We start from the raw sequence: 27,751 nt of genomic DNA, 5'->3' as shown, positions 1-27,751 counted from the left end.
CTCTCATTTCTGTGAGCAGGAGCACTGAACCAGGAGAGCACGCTGTGTGCAATAACCAGAGCTGGGCCTCCTCCCTCCTCCCTTAGCAGGGCTGCCAAGCAATAGACACGCAGGCCTCGCGCCTCGCCGCACTCACAGATGGAGGGATGCCTCAGGTGAGGCCGGGCTTCTGGAGAGGATCTCTATTTATAACCCGGCCCCCGATAGGTGGCTGGTCCTGGGTGTTAATGTGACAAAGTATTGGTTTTTAGAGTAGCTGAAATGCCTCAACACAGAATGGAAGATGAAACCGCTGCTGGCTTGAAAATGGCCATTCATGCCATTTGCTAGTAAAAGAAGCAATCGATACTGAGAATTTGCAGCGCATCAAACACCAGCTAAACTGATTAAAGTCCATGAAATATTAATCATAAAGCATCTGCACCCTTTCTAAGATTAGGTTTTTATCCTTTTTAGAAAAAAAAAAATGTCCTGTCACGGGGCATATGCAGCTTTAAATTAGCAACTGGCAATGTACTGAGCTTTTGACAAGGCTGTGGAAAATGCCTGGCATCCGTAACTCCAGCAAGATGCCTTCTGAGTGTCCATTACACAGATGTGAGCAGCCTATTAACCCATGTTTCCCCAGCAATCGAAAAGCATTACAATTACAATCATTATCCTTAGAAAGTAATTTACATCTCCATTTTGACCCAGATCCTCAGTACCCTGCTTATTCAGTAATGGCACCCTAAAATACAAAATTACAAAAAAATCAAATGCTTTTGGAGCTACTGATATAACATAATTTTATTTGAGCTCCTTTCTGCTTAGCTCTCAGTGCTACTCATAAAGTTTGTCCCAGTATCCATATGTAGAGGCACAAAGGGGCAGGGCTAGTGAGTTTGCCAGTGCATGCATACAGTTTGTATGCTATTTGAACCTAGACTTTTATGCTAAATAAAGCTAATGTGAAAAGTTTCAAAATGAAAAGAAAAAACTTATATAAAGGAGCTGTAGTAAGATTACGCATGAAACTGAATTCCTTTAACAGGCAAGCAAAACTAGTCTTGGCTTTTTTCCTAACCTCCTTTGTAATTTAAAAAGTCTCATTCTGTATTTTAAGATACTTTTACCCAAGCCTATAAGCACACACTAAATCTCCATCAGTTTTGTCTTTCTCCTGCAGGGAGGTACTCTTACACTGGAAATAAGCACCCCATCCCATCCCTGGTGGGACTCCTGGTGTGAGGACATTCAGTCTCCAACCCTACTGCAGCTCCCAGATCGCTACAGCACAGACCAAGTTTGCTTCTTGAGGTTGTCTTGGGGACTGGTTGGATAGAAAAAGCATTTGCAACACACACCTTCTACTTAGAGAGAACAATATTGCTCTAACACGGGAAGCTTTAAAGAGACTCTGGCCATTTCTGAGGAGACCTGAAAAATGTGCTGAAGGCTTCAAGCACACGTGTGCATTGAACAGTGGATTGAGAAAGTTCCTAGAAATTTTTTCTTGTAGAACTGAAACTGGGAACATGTAACCTTCACATCATTATCTACGTTATCAAACCTGTAGAAACTGAGCCACGTGCAATAACAGCTGTTCTGAGTACAGGTATTTAATTTCCAGTTATCTCAGAATACACGTGCCCTAGCTCTTCGTTATAGACACAGCAAGCAAGGACTAGAAAAAATGAATAAGCACCATCAGAAATTTCCTGTACTGATTTTCATGTCCCCGTGTAAGTTCATGGATCAGAAAAATATCATTCTTTACTCTCCTCTGAAAGGGTAGCTGTATTTCCTAGAACTAATCAAACAAGACAAGGTGTAATGTGTTTTGAAACGCTAACCAGTTGTGGTCCCAAGAGTTGCATCTTCAAGAGGCTGGGGAATGTGAGTTTGGTTTTGGGTTTGCTTTACTAAGGGCTGAACTAAGAGATTTAAAAAGTTGAATTATTAAATACTTATTTCTGGGATCCCATACGTAATCATACTTACAGATGATTTGGCTGTACCCAACCTTCTTGGGATGGAACTCTGCAAAGATCTGGGAGGACATGGCTGTTAACATCCCTTGCTGCACCTAGGTGGATGCAGTCCTCACCTAAGGAGCCCTCACGCTGACATGGCTACAGTGATTTTCAGATACAGAGGCGATGGCCAGTGAAAACTGCAGGAAGAACATCCTCTCCTTATGCCCAACACTTCCTCAAGCCCCTTTTCCCTAAGAACCTTGGTAATTTCTCATCCCTTTTCCCACCTCTATTCTGCATCTCCTGTCTGAATATACCACAGACAAAGCTGGGTTAGTTGGCACCTTTTGTAAATGTGCCACATAAATTGGGAACACATTAAATAAATAAGCCTCGGGCATCTCAAAATGTGTGAAGAAAAAGTCATTAATGTGTTGATATCTAGTGCATCAAGTGCCTTCCAACCAAGAAAACAGTATAAATGGTTTTCAATAAGCACTCCAAGCCAATCTGTGACACATTCAGAAGGGAAGAACCAAGTTAATTGCAGAAGGTGTTGGTGTGCAATAGTTGGTGTGTCTGTGAACACACTGGAAGAATTTCTCTAGTTCCTGTAATTCCTGGATTTCCCTTTAGCATTTGTTTTGGTTGGTTCATAGCTGTCCACTCAGATTGTTAGAAGGTGAGGTTAAATAATAAATGGAAAAACAAAATAAAGTTTTCTATTCTTTCCTGTCAAGTTCCGTAAAGTATTTGGAGTTCTTTAACTATACTTCTGCAGCACTTACATCTCTTTATCAGCTTTATTAGTTGCACAGCTATCTTAGCCAAATTCTCCTTTATTACATTAACATATCTTGGGACCTAAGCACATAATTACGCTTATCTGAATAGAAGATGGTGGCTTCCTAGCCTAAATTCTGAATAAATCGAAATTATTTCAGACAGTTTTAAGCAGTTGCTCTGTAAAAAACTTGAAAACCCGGAAGAACCATCATGATGCTGGGATCTGACTGCTCGTAGGACCCAGGAGATACATAGCAATACCTAGTGATTCCACAATTTCTGCCCAAACACAGGCACATCTTCCCAAAATGCACTGTCCTAACAGAAAGCACCTGTCAGTCTGTCAGACCTGGTGGCTGCAATGTGTTCAGTGGCGTTTAAAGTCTCTCTGTAACGATGGCATTATGTAATAGCCTAGAGTGACACACAAGGAATAAATACATAGACATAGGTATCATTATTGGTTTTCCCCTCCCCATTTTCCTCGTCATAGTTTTCCTTTTGTTTAATTATGACCTGAAATTAAAATGATAGGTTTTTCTTTTTTCTTTTTTCTCCTGCAGTACAGCAATTCAAGCAAGACTTCAAGGCTTGAATTAAATCACACTTTTTGGTTTACAATCACTGAAAGGTATGAAGAGATGGAAACAAACAAACAAACAAACAAACAAAAACTATACACTGATTTCCAAAGAGGCACCTTATTCTGCTGTTTCTTGCAGGGATGCTTTGTGCTCAGCAGCACTCGGGACTGCACAGCAAGCGCTGGAGCACTGCTGCTACCTACAGGTCTGCTCTGCGCAGTGCTCAAAACACACACAAATCCAATCCACGGAGATTTTGTCTTGGGAAAGGGACCTACACCCTATCGCTAGAGCCTGTTGGCTTTTGGGAAATGCGACCTGGGAATCTGTAGCCTTTCTTTTCCGTGGCTGAAGTGTGTAAAAAACTACTAAGTGGACTTGATTAAAGGGAAGGCTGATCCATGCTGTAAGAGAGTTCAGTTTCTGCTTTCATTTTTTTCTGTAAATGAAGAGGAAACAGTGCACTCCCAGGTGCAGAGTAAGAGGAAGCATCTGCTCTGAGATGGGAACCCTCTCCCACCGCAGGCACTGGTGCACAAAACATGAAGGAGGATTGGAAACTACCTTCTGGCCTGCAAAGCTGAACTTTTACGACAATTTGTGATATAATTAGAATTTGCTAAAATTCAGTTGTGGCTCATCATTGTTTGGAATTTAATTGATTTCTTTCCAGTCTCTTTAATTTTCTTCCTATATTAGTAACACAAGCAAACGTGATAACCTGAAACAGACTAAGCAGAAGCATTGTTGAAAACAAAGCAAGCAGCTTTCAGATCAGGAGAAAAAAAAAATAAATACAAGCAAATTGTGGAGATGTCAAAAACAACTATTTAACTGAAGGTCGTGGATCTCAGGACGAGATTAGCACAGACAATATCTGGTCACAAGCTATCAATAAGTGATAGAGGAAGGGGCAAAAGCAGGCAGAGCTAGGAAGGAGAAAACAAAAACAGCTAATTTATGAAATCTGTCTACAGTTGAATGCTTGGCTGCTGAGATGAATGGTCAAGTAAAGGAGATGAGCAGCTTGCAACCAGGAAAAGCACAATTAGAAACTCCAGGAGCAGGACAGTCTGATCTGATGTATGGAAAGTCTGTCAAGCTTTTCCTATTTAGGAGGCTAGAAAAAACTTTTCCTAAACCGATTCACTGAGAGCATCAGGAACAGTAGGATTTTAATGAACCTGTTCCAAATTAACCTTAGTTCCACACTGAGCACACTGTTCAAATGACTACTTATGAGAAAACAGATAGTTCTTCTGGCCTCTTGAAATATCAGTTCTTCTAGAAACAACTAGTTTTCAGTGCGGGATACCCAGGGAAAACTTTGGTGTGTGACTGGAAAATAGCGTTGTATCTTCCCTCCCCTCCCCAGAGCCCTGCTTTTTTGTCAAAGTTTAATAAAGATAAGAATTTGCCAGAACTGTAATAATTACTGCCCATGATGTATTAGGGATTACAGATATCCTCTATTATCCAACAAGTCTTTTAACCATTTGGAAGGACAGGCACTAGCTAACACTGAGAAATTTCTCTTTCACAGAGCTCAGTCATCATCTAATAAAACTTCATTCCCTGTTAGATATTACATTAATATTTTTTGGCAATCTTTTACAATATTTTCCCATTACTGTTTCCAAGAGACAATCAGTATGATCTCTTTAAAATTTACATGGAGAGGGATGACAACCGCTGCAGAAATCACTTATCCCTGAACTTGCAGTTATGAGTGTAAAAGAGTGCTCAGGAAGCTGACAAAGCAAATAGATAAAAGAAAGAAAAAGAGACAGCAGCTTCAGAAAGTAATAATAAAAGTATGTTTCATCAGTCTGTTGAACGTAAGAGCCTTTATAATGAGTGAGCGGTGTGTATTTATATTGACGTTCACACGTGCTGAATCTCTGTCAGTTCTGATCTGCATTAGGAAAAAACAAGTTCTAACCTATTACTGGCACAGTTGAAGAAACATCAGAAGTCAGAGATGTAACATCGTAAGTCAGAGGTAAAACGTGAACGAAATGAAGTAAAAGATCTGTGCGGGTTCATTCATCGTGTACACGAAACAGGTCGGGGTACCCACTGCGGGCGCTCATGAGGACAGCAAGTACCACCCCTGGTGTGCTCTCACGGCTGAATCACTCTGGGAAAAGTGCTTCCAGCACCGCAAAGCCAGCCCGCACCGGGTGCCCCATCCCCGCGGCCAGGCCCTCCCCGCGGCAGGGCGGCCGCCAAGAGGCCAGCACCCGCCGGGGGCCGCCCGTCCGCGCACTTCCCCAGCACCCCGCGGAGGCCACCGCGGGCCGGCGGCGTCCCCCGGCGGGGCGGAGGCGATGACCGAGCGCCGGGAGCCGCGTCCCGCCGCCCGGCTGGACGAGGAGCTGCAGGCCTTGGGGTAAGCGGCGGCGGCAGAGGCGGCGAGGCTGCGGGGGTCCGGCCGCGAAATGGCGGCCCCCCGGCCCGCGGGGCGGCGGAGGGGCGCGGGGTGCCCCGCGCAAAATGGCGGCGCCGGGGCGCGGCGGTGTGGGGTGGGGGGCAGCGCGGGGCTGGCAGTGCCAGCTTTAATAATAAGGCGTTGGGTAAAAAAGAAGTATATATATATTAATAAAGCGTGGAGTGAGAAAAACAGTGGTTTGTTGTAACGAGCCCGCTGGAGGGGCTTGGTACCCCGTCGGGTGATGGGGTCCAAGAGAGCAACAGGTGTACAGAGGATGCTGGTGCACAGCAGGTGGGGAATAAATAATAATTAGAAAAATCAAGAGTGCAGGCAGGCGCTTCAGATATAACCAGGGGGTTACAGCTCTTCCAGGATGGGGCATATCTATGTTGGTTAAGACCTCTCCATCAGGAAGACGCTGCTTTTTATGTTGGTGTCCCCATGTAGGGCCAGGGGATGGATTTTTTTCTGGCTGTTGGTTTACTTGCCTCATCCCAAGGGAGCACCAAGCCCATCCTCTGAGCATCCTCAGCCCCAGCGGGCAGCCTGACCTGGACCCAGGCCACCCCAACTCCACACCTCACTGAGCACCTTGGGCTTTGGCAGCGAGAGGAGCAGGCAGTGGACAGCTGCCAGCCCTCTGGAAGGTGCCATCCTCACCCCAAAACAAAGCCCCAGGAGCAAAAGGAAGTCTGCAGGTTGCCACAGACCTCGTTCCCTCCTCACCGCTGGCAGTCTGACGTGTCTTGCCCATTTTGTCTGCTCTAGCTAGTTTTGCTTTTTACACCAGGAAGGCTTGCGTTGCTTTTTCCACAGGCAGTGTTGCTGTAGATAGGAAGAAATGGAGGCTGGTGGAGCAGCAGAGGTGGCAACCATAAGGCCAGGGAGGGAAGGGGCTGTGGTGGCAAATTGGAGGGGAGACGAAGCAGGAAAAAAAGACCAGTGATGATATTGAAAAAGCAAACAGGCTCTGGTGTCATCTCTGCATTCAAAAAGAGGAAAAAAGCAAAACTTTTGCTTTCTGGGTACTTACGGATGAGGACTGAATAACCATTTATTTTAGGGATTAATTCACTTAGTGAAGAGGTTGGAATACAAAGGCTTGGAATTACTATCTCCATACAGCTAATAAGTTTGCATATTTGGAAGCACCTATTAATGAAGTGCCTTGTTAGTGAAGCATCTAACTTACAAAATGAAGTGAAGTCACTTTTGTAATGGTAGCCAGAGTGGGCATTATCTGCTTTCCCTGTACAATTGTAAGATTACTCTCATCCTGAAAAAAAGGCTACAGGAAAAAAAAGTGAGTTTCAGCTGCTGTAGAAAACATGATTCCAAGTTGCCAGACTTTCATTTGTTTAGACTATATGGCCTGAGCTGATCTATGCCAGTGACCTATGCTCATAAATGACTTTGTTGGCAAGAAGTTCATCCTAATTGATGGTCCCATAGGACAGCAACCTGCTTGGGTACAAGTGGGAATGGAAGACTGCAAATGAGAAAGCTACAAAGATGCTTTTTTAAAGCTGTAGCCTCTTTATTTTATTTCTGCTTTAGGGGCAAGATCTAAACTTCTCACCCTACTCCAAAATACTAAGCATTTCCTTCAGGGCAGTGTGTTGAGTTAAATGAACTAAAGCTGAATAATCAATGCCAAACAAAGACTCCCTTCAAATCATTAAATAAAGCACTTCTTTTTTTGGGGGTAGTACTAAGTCCACTTTTTTTTTTTTTTTTTTTTTTTCCTAAAGAGGAAAAAGTTTCAAGTAATAGGAAAAGAGGCAATCAGTATGATCGTGCTGGTGGCATGGTCTAAAAGATTTCTTAATGTAAATACTTCTTCAGTTGTAAGAAGTAAGCATGTCACTCGCCAGACCATAACATCCAATTCTCAGGCACCACAACTTTTTTCCCTTAATCTTAGTCCCTGGTGCTATGGTAGTGATGAGTTTCCCTTACACCCAGTGTAGCATCTAGAACAGCTGAGACCCGATTCTGGTGAGGAATATATGTCATTGCTGTAGTAAAGACCAATAGAGAAAAAGCTCATTCAAATGAGGAGCAACTTTGATGTTCACATGCCTTTGGGAAAAAATGAAATAGGTTATTTTACAGCTTCTGCTTTGTTGTGCAAAAATCAAAGAAGTTGGAGAAGGTTTGAAGAAGTGTGAAATGGGAAGCACTTTTTTTAACTTTTAAGGGAAAGGAGATTGGTACCAGAATAATTTAAGAGTTTACCAGGTCAGCTGGTTATCAAAATGGAAAGTTGACAACAGTGCAGTTGGGTGTACAGTACAAAACCTATCAGACACTCTGCTAGGTTTGGAGGACCTGGTGTTCACTGGGCTTGTCTAGATTAATGCTCCTGTAATTACACTTTAATTAGTACATTGTTGAGAGCAATGCAGAAGGGAGAAGGAAAAAAAAAAGTCAATCTACACAAACCCCATTGTTATTTTGCTCCTGCTAGAGGTATATCACCCATCACCAATAAATAAATAAATAAATAAATAAAATAAAATAAAAATAAAAATAAAAATCAAGAAATGAGATTTAACAATCCAAATTGTTATCAGGGACAATCATAGACACTGAGACGTCTAGGCATATCTAAAGCTGTTTATTAGATTGGGTAGTAGGTTTGCAAAGCCTCAGTATTTATAAAGAAGAACTTTTTAGCCCTTTACATCACAGCAAGTGTGATGGATTTGGCTTTTTGTTGTTATTTTAAACAATTTATTTCAGTCGCTCAGTCTGTGGGAAGATGGTGGCTTGTTTATTTGAAGCCATCTAAACTATTTGATAGGTTTGGTGGTCAGGCAGTCAAGAGTTCAAAGTGGACACCCAGAATCCTGTCGGCTCCATTGTCAGGGTGTTTATAGATGTAACTAATACTGAATGAATAGGAAGACCAAAACCAGAACATAAGTAAAAAACATGTTACCTCATTCATTAAATTTTTACCTAAATGTTCCAAAAATATTTGAAAGGGAGCTTTGAGGGTTGTCAAAAGAGACGTATCTTGGTTTAAAGGAAAAGGAAACTGACTTTATGATTCTTCTCTCAAGAGCTCTCTGGCTCTTCCTGGAGTCAGCACTTTTTCCAGTTGCATTTATTGCTGTTACTCGTGCTAAAAGGACAGCCTGAGTACTGCAGTGTGAAACTCCAGTAGCCGATCACGTATAATGTGAGTTTGGGGAACTCCACGTTGTGGTTCTTTTATTTGCGCAAGCGATGAGAATGTGGAATATCTCGTCATCTCAGTAATTACAGACTGATTTGGTAATGCACCTTTGTTCCCAACATAATACAGCTTTGGCAACGCTGATTTATTTTCTGTCTTTGAGAGGTGAAAGAAATGTGGGAAGAGGAGCCAGGTTTTTGTAGCATTCTTCCCTTTGTAGCTCCAGTGTTGTCATCTCTTGTAGCACAGTTTTTATGTTTCTCCTGCTCCAGGTTTGACAATATAGTGACAAACAGTGTTTGTAAGACTGAATAAGTCTAAGCATGAGCAACTTCATGCTTAGTTTTAGTAAGAGAAAAGAAATCAGACCACAGACATGAATCAGACTATGATAAAATTTGTTTCTGGGATGAGGAACTGATATGACCAGGGCAGAGGAAATGGTCAGAATAATTTTTTTTCTTCATCTATATCTCTAATGTAAACAAGGTCAAAATTAACTCAGCTAGAAAGTGGGCCAAAGAAATGTGTGAAACACAGAACAAAGTCAGTTGAGAGAAGGAGGAGAGAAAATGGAAGTGAGAAGCAGAAGCTGAACTAGTGAAAGCGTGCAGATAGAAGATGTGAATTTTAAGGTTGGGTGCACTGAAGTCACTTCCTTATATTTCTGTTTTTTAGTTAATGTTCCTATGAGGTGGCACCCTTGTATTCCAGCAAAGTACTTTCCATGGGTGTGTGCTTGACTGTGACACACTGAAACTTAGTGTTTCAGTGTGACACATTGAAAGGATGTCTATTAAATACCATTTTGGTTGTCTGCCACCCATAATTCCTCTCTCAACATTCTCACCCTTTTGTAGGCTCTCTAGAGCTCTGTCAACTCGTGCAATTAAGACATTGCCAGATCATTGCTTTCACTGACGTGACATACAAGGAGCCCTTCGTGATGGTGATAGGTAGTATTTCTAGGGTTTCTGAATAGGAAAAAGAAATTGACTTGTCTGATTTTGAAGTTGCTAATATGCAGCATGCAGAGACTAGAGAAACCAGTGAGGCCATTTTGTAGAGTCATTTTTGGGGTAAATGCACATGAAGAGCATCATGTCCAGCCAAAGGAGATAAATCAAGCACTGCAGTATACTACTCCTTTAAACTAAGGATTGGAATACATCTTTGAGGCTAGTATATAATTTCAAAGTATAAAGTAATTCAACTTGCTGTGGTAGAAGGTTCCTTTTATACATAAAAAGGTGCAAAACCTGCAAAGTTCTACCGACACCACCATAACAACAAACAGCAACCAGGGTAAATAGCTGCTCTGAATAATTTAGGAATGAAGTCCTACTGAGAGCACTTCTAGACTGTCTCCCCTTGATGTGTGTCTCCGTTCACTTTCAGAGCTGGATGAGAGGTGACTTAGTTTGTGGCGTTTCTGCTTGGCTCCTGCAGCTCAGGCAGCCACAGTGCTATCCGCAGGGACGCTCACCCACGGAGAACAAGCAGTAGTGCACCTACTGCAGCAGGGGAGGGAGCTTCAGCTGAAATTCAGCTGAATATTGAGAATCTCCTTCCTGTTTCAAAGAAGGAACTTGAAATTGCCTGAGCGTTTACAGAAGTGACCCAAAAGTACAAAGAGTATCTAACTCTATCCAGGCTGTAACTACCTGGGAACATAATCTGATAAGGATGCAAAAAATAAGCCCTACTGCATTTTTCTGATAGTGAGGCATACCTCAAAGTTAAGCATCACTTCAGACATGAGAAGCAAACAGCAGTCAAAACTTCTTGCTGTGCTCCGTGCAGCTACTAGCTATCTGTCATTTTTATTGATGAGGAGAAGTGAGCTTTGCTGCTGGACATGAAGCAGTTGCATATAGAAATGTCTGAGAAGAGGATTAGCCAAGTCTCTCAGCACTTATCCTTATGTCAGCCATGGATGAGTGTTTGTGTTTCTTGTGTATTCCAATACTGTTAAAAAGTTAATCCATCTGATGCCAACTGCAGCTTTATTCACCAGCCCCATGGGTTGAAAAGAAACATTTTTGAAAAATACCCATATCGTTTCTTTGCCAACAACATTATTGGAAATGGCAGATGACACGCATAAGAACTGCCTGATCCGTAGGGGACCTAGAAATGATGTTTCAGTAACATTTTTCTTTGAAGTATTTTGGGTTATTAAAGAACACATGCACGTTTTGGGGATGCTGTTATTATCTGAAGAGGGAGCTTCCCACCCCAAACACTGCTGTGGTGAGAGATCTAGTCACTGCATTAACTACATAGAGATCTTAAAAAAATAAATAAGTTTTCATGTCAAAGTGCCTTATCCTGGGCCTGTACAGACTGGCATACCGATAATGGCACGGATGGCTGGTACAGATGTGGTTTGTGGTGTGTCAGCCACCACGGGGGAATCCCGCTGGTGGGCGGATCCTGAGGAGAAGGCCGTGCGCTGTGATGGCTTTTTGGCTCCGTGGGGCACTGTCTCTCTTCTGCCCCCTCGTCATCTTAACAGTGACAACAGCAGGGCCGGTCCTACACTGTCACTGATGAAATCTCATCTAAAGGGTAGTCTGATTTCTGAAAAAGTGTTATATTTCCAGAGAGAAACAAAGGTAATGTCAGTATGATGTGTGCCTGTCTTAAGACATGCTGTTGATGGGCCCAGCAGATGCTTCCACCCTGAAGAGCAGGAGAAATAGCATTGTGGAGCATACAGGATTTTTGATAGGAGAAATAAAGTAACTGGGAAAAACAAACACACAAAAAAAACACCTCCTAGAAATTTGTACTTGAGACAGGAGCATGTGCAAGGCCAAGGGCACCCAGCAGAAGAGGCTCAGAAGCAGGGAAGGACTTTTCTCTTTCTTTCCCTCCGTATTCTTCAGAGAGGTCTGTGTCAGGAGTCCCAGACAATTTCTGCTCTCCTGGTGATTTTCAGTCTGGCAAGTGTCAGAGTACAGAGCATATTTCCAAAATTTTTGCAGTAAATGCAAGCTCTGTAAGTTATGTCAAATAGAGCTGACTTTTTGAAGGACCTTTAGGGAGATCCCAATATGCAAGGCATGGGCTGTCGTTCAAAACGAAAACGTTGGCCAGATAATTCAGCTTTTTTGAAGCAGAGCTTCCTAATGACCTCAAACAGATGGGTAGTTGTAGTGTCTTTCAACTTGAACTAATTTATTGATTTAAGGAGTCAGGGAAGTAGATATATTATGTTTTCTATCTACAGTTTCCTCTTCCAGTTATCACTCAGAAGAACAAAACTTAAGGTAAGGGTGACGGCCCTTTATAATGTGCTGCTGAATGAGCCATGTCTCCCCTCCTTGATACCCACAAAGACTGAGCTTCAGTCTGCTATCTTAAAAGTTCAGTTGGTATCAGACAGCATACAACAGCTAATTTATCAAATTACCATGATGTATTTATTTTTTAATCCTGCATTTTGACTGCAAATTTCAAGAAACTGCCTTCAAGATTTTTTCCAAAAAAGAAAAAAAAAGGATTTCTCCCTCCCAACAAATACTTAAATTCAATTGAAGTGCATCTAGCAGTATCCAAGTACAAGGTTATTAGGGTTTCTTTTTAGCCTTGTTTACTTTTATTTGCGTCATCAGATAGACTTGGTGAGGAGAGCAGAAGGACCTTCAGATATTTCCATGGATGTGTATTTACTTTACTGGTGGTCCACGTTCAAATGCTAAATTTTCCACAGGATTTTTAAATGGTACCTGCTTTTATGTTATTGAAACGAATTTTGATGACCATTTTCAGAGTGGAATAGCCAAGTAACCTGACAGTTGTTACTGATTGAGCCATCTGTGACAACAGAGGGGATAAAATAGCTGTGTAACACAGCCACTTTGACAGCGAAAGCTGCATTATTAGTTCACATTCACTTCTATTTTTTAAGCTGAACAAGATGACCATGGTAATATTTGAGGGATTTTTGTCTGAGATAGCATATTTATGTGAGAAGAGTGGTGCAACCTTTCCAGCTGATTTAAATATCCACTTTATGCCAAGGTTACTTTCCCAAGTGCTCCCCCCAGGCTCTGCTAACATAGTGGCAGAATTTCATTTGTCACTCTTGTGTGTAAAGAGGTTTAAATAGAACATTTTATGAACTTAAGTGGCATCTGTTTTAAAATCCAAATAAAAGGCTTTTTGGAAATAAGATAACAGCACACTTATGAGCAACCTCAAACCGAACGTGCCTTCTTTATGAAAATGACCACTTTTTTGACGTTTTCTGAATATATTTCTTTTGCACAGATGTGAAAGAAAACGCATGATGACATTCCACCCAGAACACAGCGTTGTCTTCTCAGCTGTAGATCCAGCTAACCCTGCAAGCTGCTGTGATCCTCATCACATCAGAACAGATCTGACCTTTGACTGTTACTTGGGCAGTTAATCCCAAAACAGATTTTGGCTGACAGGTGTTTCAGAGGATGACACTTTGATCTTTAAATACTCATTATTTTATTCTACTGTGTAGATGGTCCACAGAGCACGTTCTAGAGCCAAAGCAGCAATACTCTGCCTGTATTGAGTTTCACATGGAACTTGTCTTGCACAGGGTTAACAGTCTGAGGTCTCTTATAAAGCAATTTATCAACCAGCTGGCCTTTCAAATAAGCAGCCAGCTAAATTCAGAGTTAAAACTTTGTGGGAGATGCCAAGTTTAGTGGCAACTTGTGATGAACAGATAAGGAGAAAGAGTGTACAGTTACACATCACTTCAGTTTGAAGACTGTTGTGATACAAATGCCAGAAAGTGCTGTGATCCAACCTTCTGCTTTCAAACAAATTATATTTCAATAGCTGAAATAGTAATGGACTTTGACCCCAAAACTACAGGCACACACTAAGAGCCTTCTTTAAAGGAAGGGGAAGGAGAAACAGCACCACCCCCATGCAAAGGAGGGGAGAAGTACCAGAGTCACTGTATTCTCTCCTTCTTCTGCACCAGAAGTTCTGGTGTGTGTATATAGCCATTTTCATATCTGCATACAGTGTCTCTTACAGGGTTGGCACTCCAGCCTTTTATAGCTGTGGCCCTTTTTCTGTGTTCAGTCTGGGGAATGTTTCTAATGACATCCTTTTCTGTTGAAACAAATCAGTTGTTTCTATTTTGAATCATTTTGGACACAAATGAGGCTGTGAACAGCATTTCATGGTCTTCATTGCAGGATTTTTTTTCCACAGAATTCCGTGTGTATTCCTTATGGATTTTTTTGTGTTGAAAAAGTAATGAATATTCACTGAAGTTAAATGCAGCAAGTGTTCAGATACTTTACTGCATTCCTCAGACCACATATGGCTGAACAGCAGTGATGGCAATATTTTCTAAATTTTCACATCAAATTCTGTTGGTTAACCTTGCTCCTTCCCTCTGCTCCATCCTCCAAAAAAGGTTATGCTTCAAATAAAAAATTTAAGGTTAGGCAAATCTGCTAAATTGCAGATTGTAGCAGTGCAGGTGAACTGAGTTGTGAGAAATACGGAGTTTGGGAGGAGATTTTTATTTTAAAGTGCTGTGTGCTTGCCCCAAAAGAGAAAGCATACCTAAGTGTGTAGATACAGCAGGAAGTACAGATTCTGAAATTAGAGAAGGAATCCTGCATACCCCCCAGAATTGCATTCACCTTCTCAGAATAGGTCTGGGTATTTCTTGTTGCTTACACAGGTAGAATTTGCAGGCTTCTTAAAAAGATTCAGCAAGCTATCAACTGTAAATTGTGGAAGAACACATTTTCATCATTAAAATGAAAATCATTTTCTGAGCTTGTCAAAAGGAGGTTCCTTAAGAGGCCAAGTTTTGTGCAATCTGTGTGAGCCTGTGAGAAGAATAATGTAGAATCCTAGCAGTGTTAGTTGCAGTGCTTCCTTTTTCCATAACTCAGCAGAAGCTGTTAACTAAGAGCAGAGTGAATGATGCTTTAATCCTGTTGTGTCTTCCTAGGTGGTATCATGATAATCTTACCCGACACGCAGCAGAAGCTCTGCTTCTTTCCAACGGGCAGGATGGAAGCTATCTCTTGAGGAAGAGTAATGAAAGGGAAGGTTTGTATTCCCTCTCTGTAAGGTAAGGTACAGACAGAAGTGAGTTCATCTAATGCTGCATAACTGGCATTTTTAGTCTCACTTGCTCCTATGTTTTTTTGCATCTCGTGCCTTGATATGACCTTCAGATTTCTTTCTAAGGCCCAAACTATTTTAATTTATATTCCTAATGATGTAATCCTGTTGAATGACACCTGAACGTGCATTGGGTTTGGAAATTGCTCTCATTTTTCCAAACTATGAACTAATTTTACTGGAGAAAGCATTATTCCATGGATTGACCGTATCATCAGAATTACAGAAATTTACATCAGTTCAGGACACAGCCTATACAAAGCTGGTGTAGCTTAGCCTGAGTAAGTTGCTACTGAATAACATTCAAAAACCCAAGAGGCAAAGAAGCCAAAGTATTTTAGACAGTCAACATGGGACACACGTTAGACACATGAGGTGGTTGCTTCACGGAGGAAACCAACCCTAATTACATTCATAGCCTTTGGCAACTGTATGGTATATCAAGCCTTGCTTCTTGGCCTTTTGGCTAAGATCAAGTGTAGTATCTGTTCTTATCTTATCAGCCTGTAGTGAACATTTAAGCTATTGCATTCATGCCCATTTCTGCCTCAGATTAAGCCTCTGAACCACAGCTCAGCTGAATCGCAGTAACTTTTTAAGCCAAAGTCACTCTGATAGATACAACGATGCTAGTTATTCATGACCCTGGTAGATAGGAACCCAGCATTCTCCCTTGAAACTGTGAATTTCTATGTGCAGTACCAGGAGCTGTTACGATTTGGGAGCGTAGTCACTCAGAACCCGAGGAAAGTGCACTTTGCCCATGTCCTGATCCCCTGAGGTATGAAAAGTAAATATCAGTTGTGTCGCTGACTTCTGGTAGAAGGCTCTGGAGCAAGTATGACTATACACACACTGCTAAAGTTGTTACTGCTATAGACAACCATTTATAGAGGGAGCTTGAGGGGTGCTAGACTGAGATCTGAAGCTGATGTTACAGAACAGATATTCAGAGTAGGAATGTCTGAATTGAGTGCAAGTGTTGGAAAGCAGAATGGTAGCATGTATGTATAATAGCCTGCCTTAAAGAAGTAATTTCAGAAGAACCTATATCTTGCTAGTTAGTATTTTTGACTATAAAATGCAACCAAACATTATTTGGAATAATCTACCTCAGTTTTAAAAAAAAATTGTGAAACTAGTTTTCAAGGGCACTCGGAAACAATTCATCATAACAAAATGAAATTTAAGTAGTTGTTCTAATATGAAATGAAAGCTAAAGTGTTAGTGAAAATATATTTGCCATTTTAACAAATTCTAGGCTTGTGATACCTAGAAAAGTCTACTTTGGGCCAGTTCCAATCTTCTTCTATTCATCTCTTGACATAAGATAAGAGTCACAGCATCACTGTATGCACGGAGTGTTCCAGACCTGAGTCTGATGCTTGGTCTTTTAATCTGTTACATCAGTTTTGTGGTGGTACAACTCCCTTGAAATACTTATTTTGATTTTAAAATACTTCATTTGTCCATTTTCTACTCTAAGTTTTCCTTTGCATTTTTTGACTAATACTAAAACTTCATTTTGGAAGAAGTAATTCATTTTTGTTCTGATTTATTTTGTAGAATTATTTTGGAAGTTATAGCTGCCGTTTTCTTCTATCCTAAAATTATTTCTACAGCTTTTACTTTACTTTCTGCCTCTGAAGAAACTTCACCAGTCGTTATTGTAATTTGTAAAAGGAAACCGTGCTCAAACGTCCCTTGGGGTTTTAACTGACAGCTGTAAGAAGAACAGGGAGAGAGACTATATGCTGCCTGAAACTCCCTTCCCCAGCTAAATTAGCCAACTTTAGAAAGGAACAAGGAAATAGAGTAGAAGTTACTGTCATTGCAACATTGTATTTCTTGTGAAATTAAATGAAAAGATAAAAACTCTGTCATTATAGCAAAGGGCTGTAGTGGCTATTTGGTAGATAGGGCTTCTGCACTTGACTTGCACGCTTTGTATCTGAGCTGGCTGTAGAGCAAAGCACGTGAGAGGTTGACAGAGGCATATTCTACAATATGATGTCTTGAGTGCTGTTTAGTCTCCTGTGGAAGTGGCAATAAACAACAGAAAAGACAAATCCCTTTCTTTTGCAAAATTTGTCTGTGTATTTGCTACATACAGTTTTCCTGAGACAGATTTTTCTCTGGACTCCTTTGGATGCTAGTAATATTAACAAAAGTAACTTTTTCAGAGAAGAGATACTCGCTCTAAGTGCTTCACTGCCTTCTGAAGTCAAAATAAGTACCCATCCAGGAAGTGAGGCCTTGCACACTTCTCTAAATATCATCAGCTTTCATAAACAAATAATGTTACTTCCCTGACAGGAAAAGGACCCTGGTTCATGTTTGACAGCACCCACTGTAGAGGAACCCTTCGCCTGAGGACAGAGACAAAGCAGACAAATTTTAAAGCCTTAGTTGTCTGAAGTTAGGCTATTAAATCCCTCTTTGGGTGCAAAAAAGCCTACGATTGAAAAAGCAACAAAGCGTTTTCAGTGAGATTGGGATGACACCTGAAAAATAAGATACATTGAGTGACCCAGGTACAGCATCATGACCAAAGCCAGATGAACAAAGAGTGTCATCCTGCTTTGACAGAAGGCTGGAAACCTTGTTTATGTCTTTTTACTTATTGGCAACAATAATTAGTTTAACTTACTTGGCCTTTCTAGGCTCTCACTATCCCTCATCTGTAAGGCAGCAATTATATTTTCTTAATAAATCTGATTCTCAGATGTGTTGACTATTAGTGCCTATTAGTAATAGCAGCATTATTACTGCCAGGACAATGATTTTCAGCCTGTGATCTGATTTCCTGTAGTGGAAGCTGCTACTTAAGGATTTTACATGCCAAATGCCCTTGGTATTTATGCCTTGACAACTTTTCTTTTCTGTTTTAGGGGAAAAGATTCTGTGAAACACTTCCATGTTGAACACACAGGAAGTTCATTCAAATTCGGATTTAACGAATTTTCTAGCTTGAAGGAATTAGTCATGCACTTTGCAAATCAGCCTTTAATTGGAAGTGAAACAGGTAAGGAGAGACGTATGTTTGTATCAACATGCTTATAGTCATGCTTCACACAGATCTGAGTAAAAGGAACTTTTGATATGTTAAAAGGTAGATCTATTGCTGAAGTGCTCCTCTTCAGAAATTTACGTTTGTGTTAACCTGAGGTAGCTAAGATATCCCTCTTCAAAAACTCAAGTTATGGTGAAGACAAACTACATGTAAACTTACTGGGTTTTTGCTATCTAGGGACATGAGCTCTTTTTGGCCTCCCAGAGAAAGCAGCATTTCAAAATATGCATGTAATGGGAGGAGCAGAACCTTCTGAAAAAAGGGCAAAACCAAAGCAGAGTTTTTAACTAGTGAGGAAATAAGTGTTCATATATGAAGTTGAAATCCCCCAATAATAATAAGTAGAAAAAGGACCTGAAATTCTTTAGCTTCGTAATTCCTCATCCAAGCAAGTCTACAGTGATATGCTCCGCCTTTTTGTAGGAAATGTGCTCTGTATGACTTCTCCCTCTTTCTGTCTACAGCAGATCAGTCTGCTGATTTCATTTGCTATTACAGTGATTGGTGTAGCTTTTCAGAACAGGAGAAAAACATAGGCTTCTTTAGCAGCCAGCATACTATCTGAATTAAGAGTCAAAAGATTAAACTGTATTCCTACAAGTGAGATGAGCACTACCAGACTGGAATCCCACAACAAACAGGTGTGTGTTAGCATGAAAGTGACAGTTTTAACAATAAGCTTCAGATGTAAGAGTAGAAGATGAGTCAAAACAGATTAGTGCCAAAAATTTTAATATCCTGCGTAGAAAGTGTATGTAAATAACTCTGAGTCGCATTAATCATATATGCAAGTGACCAGTTAAATAATAGCTGCCATATGCAGTAACTGTGATATATCACACAAATACACATCGGTGCTCTTTTGACAGAAGTTGATCACAGGCATTAAATTCAAGGGTCGCTTTGCAAAAAAACATTTGAACATCCCATCAAAAAATGCTTTGCCTTTTCTTACTATGGATAGCAGTAGAGAGGAAGAGAGCGCTTGCATTCAGGCAACATTCCTTCAGATGCAGATGTCAAAACTCTCTGTGATGATAACCGATCTCTACTAGAAAGGGAGCAGGGGCTTACATCACCAGTCTCTGGGCCTGGCCATCCAGCCAGTTTATAACACAGCAAAGTGTTTATAACACAGCAAAGTCCAAGCCGTGGGCTGCCAGCTTCTCCAGGAGAATACAGAAGAGTATGTAATAGTTTCCTCTATTTTCCATTCAAGTTTTGTCTCACTGGAGCTATTTGTGTGTCTGAAGAGGTACACCAGGCTCTTTGATCAGTACTTGAACATGGAGGGCCACAGCCCTGCAAACTGGTCAGTGGAGCACAGTGGTTCTTTCGTACTGGGACAGCTGCAGGATTGTGCTCCAAGGCCAACAAACCTTGTCTTGCTACAGCTTCATTTGCCATTTCAGCTTGCTGCATGGATTAACCTATTTTTCTGCAGTGCAACATGTATACTTCCTCCTGAAGTACAGATAATTAAAAGGAAATTGAGGCTACTGTGCTCTGTGAGATTGTTTCTTGAACAGGCAAGCTGAACCTATTAATTAATGTTGTTAAAGCAAATATTTCCATATTTCTGTCTTTATTCAAAGGGACAAGGTCAAAATGTTATTTTTACCTGTCTGTTTTGTTTAACAGTTTTTCCTTTAAATTACTTTGAAAACATACAGAAACATAGAGTCATTACTCAGACAAGAAAGCAAAAGTCATTCGAACCTAGCATTTCCAACAACTTGGCTAATTTATCTTCTTCCTTAGAAATAGATACTGTGCACAAACAGCAGAATCTTGCTGCAGTACAGCTTTTACTAGTTCTTTTATATATTTACCAAATGACTCTGTACAAGTATCTTTTGTGGAGAAAAAAACATGGAGAGCTTACTAGAAAACAAGTATTGTATGAAATGTTAAACTAGTCCTGCCAGTTCTGCCGTGGGGATCTCCGTCTACGATGTACGTATGGTAATATTCAGTGTCTGTGCTGAGGAATAGTTTCTGTAGGCTGGTGATGGGGTGTGTCTCAATTTCCTTTTTTACGTACAGCATTTTCTTCCTGTAAGGTCAGAGAGAATTAAACTGATCTTGACTTTTTACCTATTGCAAATTGAATGTGTCGTATTTGCATACACCCATACGTACGCCTGTGAGCAGATTTCAGTTGGCTACTTCAGATGTCATGGTTCCACTTCCCTTTGTAGCTCTTCACATTACAAAACATAATTTAAACCTTATTTCACATTTAAGTTACTCAAATCACCTCCGGGTTTCAAGTCCAAGTCCTTGCCACCTCTAGCGTCTCTCCTCCTCAACAGCTAACAATACCAGCATAAAATGGAAATGCAGCAGCATTTAGTACGCTGCGATATTGTGTTTAAACAAGGAGATTAAAAGGTATAGCATTTCCTTTTTTGAGGAAGTTCTTCACTGTGGTGAATAGTGAGATAGATTCACTACTGCGAACACAGTTTTTTGCAGAAAATGGGAGAAAGAAAACTTATTTGAAGAATAAAGAATCACTCTAATCAAAATGTTACTAACTAGGAAGAACTATGGCAAAATAATAAAAGGTGATGGTAATGCAGGCTTACTGTTTTGAAGTCTATCTTTGACAAATTAAAGGATTTATGCAGAATCAAAGTGTGGGGAGTTGGCAAAACCAGGACAATTTATGACCTCATATCTAGTATAGCATCCTGCCTACTCACCCATCCTCATGCACGGGAAGGGAATTTAATATGTCCCAGTGTAAACGCCAGTAGGTTTAAAAGTTTTAAAGAGGCACCATTTATTTACAGTTTTCACAGATGCTTATAAACAGGCATGATAACGGCTGTAGTCATATCTTTGTGCACGCAGTGAAAGAGATGCCTGTACTTTGAAGAAAGTCACAAGGCAAATTTTGACTATGCTTAGGTCAGCATTTCATCTGTAACCGTTCACTAACTATGAAACCTGTGATTCAGTTTATTTATTCTGTACTACCTAGTTACTCCGTGACTGGAAAGAAGGTTCAGGCAGGATGAGACACTTACCTCTGAGGATTGCCACCTTGTTTTTTCCCCACTTTTTTTTTTTTTTTAATGCATTGCAGGATGGTTTTAATTATCTACTACTTAGAAGAATTGAAGAGGGTTTTCACGAACAAATCCACACCCAGGGATGTGTACAGGGATGAGGGAATGTATTTAAGCAAGATCCAGGTGCCCAAGTCATTGTGGAGTCTGTTTGAGCAACACAGTAGAGCTAAGAGGGTGAGACTGGGCAAGTGAATCCAGCAACAAGTGCCTTTCTGTAGCATGGGTGAATTCTTGTAGAAGACATCCTTCACAAAGTCTGAACTATTCAAATGGTGCAGGTTTGAAATATTTGACTGGATTTATCAACATGAGAGAGTCATTATACCTTTTCCATTTTTAAGAAAAGGTCAGGTTCACCATTCCACAAGCAGGCAGCTACTGCCAGTTATTTTCTAAGACTGTTTTACCAGATTACTCACTCCTGCTCTTTTTCTCTCCAGGAACCTTAATTGTATTGAAGCATCCCTATCCATGCAAAGTGGAAGAACCATCCATTTATGAGTCTGTCCGAGTTCACACAGCAATGCAGACGGGAAGGACAGAGAGTGATCTTGTTCCAAGTGCTCCCTCAGTAAGTCACATTCTGGTGTGAGGAATGTTTGGTGGCCTGAGTTTAGTATGATTGCTGGAGCGAGCTATGAAATAACACCAATAATTCATCCCTTTATGGGTTCTGAAATACAGGAAGTCTTCGCCAAACAAGGCAAAACAGATTTGCTAGGTACAGGCAAAACCTTTCACAACTGTTTTCTCTGAGAACCTCGATGCTGTCAGTGCGAAAACATTGTCTGCAGCTGGTCTAGGTGAGTCTGGCCATCGAAACAAAGTACGTAGGAGGGTTTTAGTTCTCCTGCATTATCTTCCCTTTAAAATGCCACCTTATCACTAACATTATCAGGAATTAAAAAAACAACACAGAAGACAAGCACTTCTCAAGTCTTTCTGACAAACTTGTCAGGCTGTATGCTACAATACCTTTGTCAGGTTGCACTCAGCCCTGGTTTGGGCAAACCTTTACAGTCAGTGAGAAATTCCTCTCTCCACAGGTGTGGGGAGGAACACACAATAACTAAAGCACGTAATAGCTACAGGATCTGTGATATTTTGTCTCACTCAGTGAACATGGGGATTAATTGACAGGGAACAGTGGTCCTGATTAGACAGAAACTCATTGCTCATTATTTTAGTATCCTTTTTGGTTTGGCAGAATTCTTTTACTCAGTTAGCAATATACAGACCCCTTCCTAACTGGAAGGAAGGAAGAGAGCAACTCTGACTTCCTAAGTCACTTAAAAAGGGAGCTTTTGAAAAAAACAAAAACAAACAAACAAACAAACAAACAAAAACATTCAAAAGACAGGCAGGGACACATTCATGAAAGGAAACCCCAGACTGAAGTGTGGTACAACCAAATTAGTAAGTGTATCTGTATCCTGATAGGTACATTATTTGAAAGAATTTTTTAGCATTTTCTCATTTGAACTTATTACTATTTTAGAATCATCTTATCTTACTCTATGATAAGAAGGAAGATGGCTTACTATATTCTAACACAGACTTGCACCCAAAATAGAAAGAGCAATATGACAGAGGCGAGCCTCGACCCTTTCAGCCCTAGTAAAAAGCTGTGTCATGTTAGAAGCCATGCCTTCCTGGTGTGAGAAACAAGAGAACATCTTCATATCCATTTGGGCCATCTGCTCTGACATCTGTGACTCACTTGGACAGTAATTAGAGACTTTAAATCCCTGGTAACTCATATCTAAGTGAGACAGGTGGCTTGTCCAGAACACTATTGCTCAAAACACAGAGTAAAGTATATTAATAACTAACTTTTGAGAGTAAAAGAGGAAGAGTTACATTAATACAGGCTAATTAAGTCCATGAAAGAAACACTTTGTATCCTACAACTAACTATTCATGTCTGAGTTCCACTTAGCCTTCAAAGAAACTTGGCTTGCACATAAAAGGCAATGTTTTTTTCCAAGAGCAAATAGTAACCAATTCTCCAAGAATCTGGTTTCTAGAGGTCAGCAGTCTCACAGTGAGGTCCGTACAGAAAGTTTCAGCGACTATCTGAGGAATCACCGGCTCCTAGAGTCACTCATGGTACCAGTAAAACAGTTCAAAAAATAATTTTTCAGTAAGCGCATAGAATGTAACAGGTCTTTCCTCTGAAACATGTGGCTGCTTGAAAGAAGAAATTTCTTGCATTTCAACAGCAATTTCTGTGGGTAATTCCACTGTCTGGTAAACCCTGGGTACTTCTGGTTATAACATGCACAGGGACAGCCAACCAAGTGTACTAAATAAAAAATCAACCATAACTGCAAGTATTTTGCTTCATTTGGTTGACAAGATGTAGGCCAGAAGCTTGAATAGGGAGGCACGGTGTAAGATTTTGCCTCTAGAGCCAGCACAGGTCCATGTTTATCCCGGTGTTGGATCCAGCCTCACAAGGGGAGCAGGGCACACGGGGCTGAGGATAGTGCAAGCAGCGAGGGAAAGTTTCCTGAGAATAGACTGCTCTTCCATCTCATGGATGTAGGCAAAGAGGAGGACGTGGGAAATGGAAGCAGAGCTGTCTCTAATCCCGATCCCTTTCCTTCTTACTTCACAGCTTGGTACGAAAGAGGGATATTTGGTAAAACAAGGCAAAATAGTCAAGGTAAGAAAACCTCTTATTCCTTGCTTCTACTCTGTAATCACACACACAGGATAGAGAATGCAGAGCTGAAATGGCTTGACCTCAATTTCCCTACAGAGAGGAACAATTTGTGTTTTTCTTTCCCGAGAAGCGGTACACTAAATTCTCACAAAGCAATCACCATCCATTCTTAATCTTTCAGAACTGGAAGACAAGGTGGTTTACATTGCATAGGAACGAACTTAAATATTTCAAAGACCAGACAGTAAGTAGCAAACACCAGTTCCACTCTTTAAACTTCTGTAGAGGCAGCTGCAACCTCCTCCTACCTCTGGCTTCTTGCATATCTATCACAGCTTACCAAGTTACAGCTTCCCATGCTGTCAGAGGGGTAAGACCTTTCAAAGTCAGAGTTTTGCTGATGACCTTAACGATCAAGTTAGTAAGTTTTACAGCTAGAAAACATCTGTGCTCTGTCAGTCTTACCTACTAGTTAGAGTTGCTCTTTACAGGGCATTTTTATTAGTGGATTTCAAGCTACCAGCACAGCTTTCATGGTAGTTTTGACATACAGCCTGACGGAAAGCAGTGCTATTAAAATATTTCTGCAAATACCAGAAGTATGTTTTGCATTCCTTGATTTCATCCTTTTAGTTCAAAAGGTTGCACAGTTTACATAAGCTGTTCATTAAAAAAAAAAAAAAACCTCTTTGTTAGCACTCCACCTAGCACATAGTTTCACCTATTGCAGCTGGGAAAAAGTTCACCCTTTCAGTTGCTGTTCCATTTTTGTCTTAAACTTAGTAAAAATACAGCTAGAGTTTCCCTACCCTTGCAAGACCTCTAGGGTGAGTTCCTCCATAAGTGCAGCCAAATGGTTTACCTCTGCCCAGCCCTATTTCAAGTGCCTAACAGATTTTAACACAACAGCATGCACCTGCCCTCTCATCCCAAACATTCCCATTTATAAACAACTATATAGTATTTGTGGGATTTGCCATCGGTGTTCGTTTCAGTTAAGCCACCTTGAATTAGGCTTCCAGCGTAACATTTGTAAGGGCAGCACCCCAATTGCGTGAGCTGCATTTGTGGCTTAGCAGGGAAGAATGCATCTTGGGCAGAAATACAGCCTCCTCCATGACAGCAGGTCTTGGCACTCCCACTGCTGCTGTAGATACCTACGGGCAAGCAGCTTCCTTGTAACGTGGTGCACAACTAACAGACAATGAGCCAGAGGAAAACATAAGGAAAGGTGAGAAAACACTTTGTATGCTGGACAAAGGACTGTGGGAGCTGCTGAGGGTGTTTGAGCAGAGAGCAGCTGCTCTTCCACTTCAGCCACTTCTTATGAGGTGCTCAACAGGGTGAGGGTGAGAGAAACAAGTCAAAAGGACTCACACCTGGAGAGAAGGTAACTCTTAAGGGTGTTGGGCTGCAGTCACATGCAAATACTCTGCATCCCTGCACCTTAGCACTTCCAGGCCCATCCCCAGAAAGCTACATACACACACTACTTGAGCTCTCCTTTTGCCTTTCTCCCTACTCAGCTTCAGCCTTTTAGAGCACTTTGGAATTAATTAAATATCCAACAGCTGGTTAAACCTGATAAGACTTACAACTATCTCCTTCTTGTTGTGAGCCTCAGCTGGACACCTGATTTGTTACTGCATCTGTTACGTTACAATGAATCAACCATACCCTCAGCAGTCTGCATTTAATTCTGACTTCCTGCAGCAGTAGTTTGCTGTTTGTCCAGATTTGAGCTTACTGTCCAGTATCTTACATTTAGCTGCATTCATCTGACATTAGCACCGATGTTGATTTTGCTAGTTTGGGTTTGCAGTGTTGTACCTGTTGCACCTACACCCAGAGAAACCTGGAGTGTGTATAAGGGTCCATGTGCATTGAAGAGGAACTGAATTAGCCTTATATTCTGTTTTCATGTGTTCCCATTTTAAAACCACTTTATTTTCAAGGCTACAGAACCAATTCGGGCACTTGACTTAACTGAATGCTCGGCTGTGCAATTTGACTATTCCCAAGAAAGAGTCAATTGTTTCTGGTAAGTTGCTGTTCTTTCTGCACCTTGCTGGGAAGGCCAAAATAGCCAGGAGTTTTAAATGTAGCCACTGGATGCTTTTGAAAGCTCCCTTGACCTTGCAGCCCTGATCTTCCTCTAGCTCATGAGCCTGTTCTTGTTACCCATCCTGTGTCAGTCCTGCACAGCATTGGCTCATTGCCAGTGGCAAGAGGTTTTTTTGGCTTGGTGAGGAGGAAGAGGGTGGGCCTGTATATTGTGGGCACTTCTTTTCCTAATCCTGTAAGCGTGTATAATTGCCACCTAGACTCGTGGAGCTCAGTGAGGGAAGGCCCAGCTGCCAGATCAAATATTGCTACAGGTCACACAGTAATTGCTTTTGTGCCCGAATGTGAGTCTTGGGTCCACGTGGGCCTAGGCCAGCATGTCCATGAGCTGTGAAGGACTGTGAGCCACCGCCGGCTAGCCTCTCAACATCACTGCCCTGCTTTGTTTTAATACATATACATAACATACAGGCCAGATGGGTTCGGTTTTTGGAGGAGCCACCAGGTTGTTCCAGCAATTTAAGAAATAGTTCTGATTGTTTACCCACAGCTTAGTGTTCCCACTAAGGACATACTACCTATGCGCAAAAACTGGAATAGAAGCGGACGAGTGGATTAAAATACTGCGATGGAAACTGGTAAGGTGATGTGTGGTGTTAAATGACTGCGTCTCGGGAAACAGTGCCCTTGGTACTACCGTACTAAGCCCCAGTATTACAGCATGCTAGTATCAGCGAGGAGTGCTTGCTCTGGCTTCCGGGCCAGCTAGACCAGAATACGTAGTTTTCATGTAATGTATACGTCTGCAAACCTACTTTACATTTTTGGGATGCCCTTTGGATACTTGTTACGAAGAAGAAATGACTTCCATCTTCAAAGATGTCACTGTGTAGATAGTGGACGGTATTGAGCATCAGCACAGACTGCATGTGTTGGTCCTGAAGGGAGCAATGACACGACAACATAAACGCTTGACAATGTTACTTCCTTAAAAAAAAAAATCAGTATTTGGATTCGTGTTTACTTTCCCACATCAGTGCAGACAAATGGTAATGGATTGTTTTTCTGTTCTAGTCACAAATACGGAAGCAACTGGAGCAGCGTAACTCCGCCCTCAATTCCTAGTTGCACCTCCAGTACTGCTCCCTGGGCATGAATCGCCTCTTTGCCAAGGGGAAGGCGCCTGGCTACAAGGGGACAGTTTCAAATGTCTGCATGACTTGCAGAGGGCCTGTGCACGTGTGTCTGCCACACACAGATGTTTGCATCCAGCTCTGCACGCAGATTTGTACAGCCGAGTGCTTTCAGGCTGTTGAGTCATGTGTGAAGACTGTTGCAAAATCGCAGTGTCGGTTTGATATGTGTGATTTATGTCCATGGTGCACACAGTTCAGACGCCCATTAGCTAGTCACAGTAGTCACTTCAAAACCTTGCGGTCATTCAGAGCACTCTTGAGAATTTACTGCAAGTTCCATCACTACTAACCATTAGCAGCAGAGTCTGTAACCTTGAGCCTGTTACTTAAAACCAGGCCTTCTGGAAACATTAAAGACTTCTTTTGTATGGCCTGTTTAAGGTCTAACTCAAAAGAACAATGACAGAGCTAATTACATTCCTGTAAATAATACCTAGATTACAATCCAAACAATTAAACCCAATATTTCAAGGCGATGGATGAGTAACACTTCTGGTCAAATGTATTTTTGTACAGTTTAGATTTATACCACAGCAATGGAATGCCACCTGCATTTTGGTCCCTTATGCTGCCCCTT

General features: G+C 41.3%; 1 protein-coding gene and 1 pseudogene across 1 annotated transcript; both read left to right on the top strand.

Moving 5' to 3' along the window:
- Positions 1 to 5,658: 5,658 nt before the first annotated feature.
- Positions 5,659 to 27,103, top strand: DAPP1 (dual adaptor of phosphotyrosine and 3-phosphoinositides 1). Its single transcript, XM_035543562.1, has 9 exons — positions 5,659 to 5,720; positions 14,918 to 15,040; positions 17,985 to 18,118; positions 21,687 to 21,817; positions 23,867 to 23,914; positions 24,096 to 24,158; positions 25,870 to 25,955; positions 26,529 to 26,616; positions 27,053 to 27,103. Exons 1-9 carry the CDS (start codon positions 5,659 to 5,661, stop codon positions 27,101 to 27,103), a joined length of 786 nt encoding a protein of 261 aa, XP_035399455.1.
- Positions 15,540 to 15,656, top strand: LOC118247874 (uncharacterized; annotated as a pseudogene).
- Positions 27,104 to 27,751: the final 648 nt, after the last annotated feature.

The sequence above is a fragment of the Cygnus atratus genome, chromosome 4 (assembly GCF_013377495.2).
Source record: "Cygnus atratus isolate AKBS03 ecotype Queensland, Australia chromosome 4, CAtr_DNAZoo_HiC_assembly, whole genome shotgun sequence".
Taxonomy (NCBI): Eukaryota; Metazoa; Chordata; class Aves; order Anseriformes; family Anatidae; genus Cygnus; species Cygnus atratus.
Note: the sequence above shows the minus strand (reverse complement) of the source record. Positions and strands in the feature narration are given on the sequence as shown.

What these genes read in the sequence shown, in the direction of transcription:
- DAPP1 (XM_035543562.1), top strand. Translation starts at nt 5,659, where the DNA reads ATGACCGAGCGCCGGGAGCCGCGTCCCGCCGCCCGGCTGGACGAGGAG. An exon ending in TTGTATTCCCTCTCTGTAAG is followed by an intron (nt 15,041 to 17,984) that starts GTAAGGTACAGA and finishes TTTCTGTTTTAG; the next exon opens with GGGAAAAGATTCTGTGAAAC. An exon ending in TTTAATTGGAAGTGAAACAG is followed by an intron (nt 18,119 to 21,686) that starts GTAAGGAGAGAC and finishes TTTTCTCTCCAG; the next exon opens with GAACCTTAATTGTATTGAAG.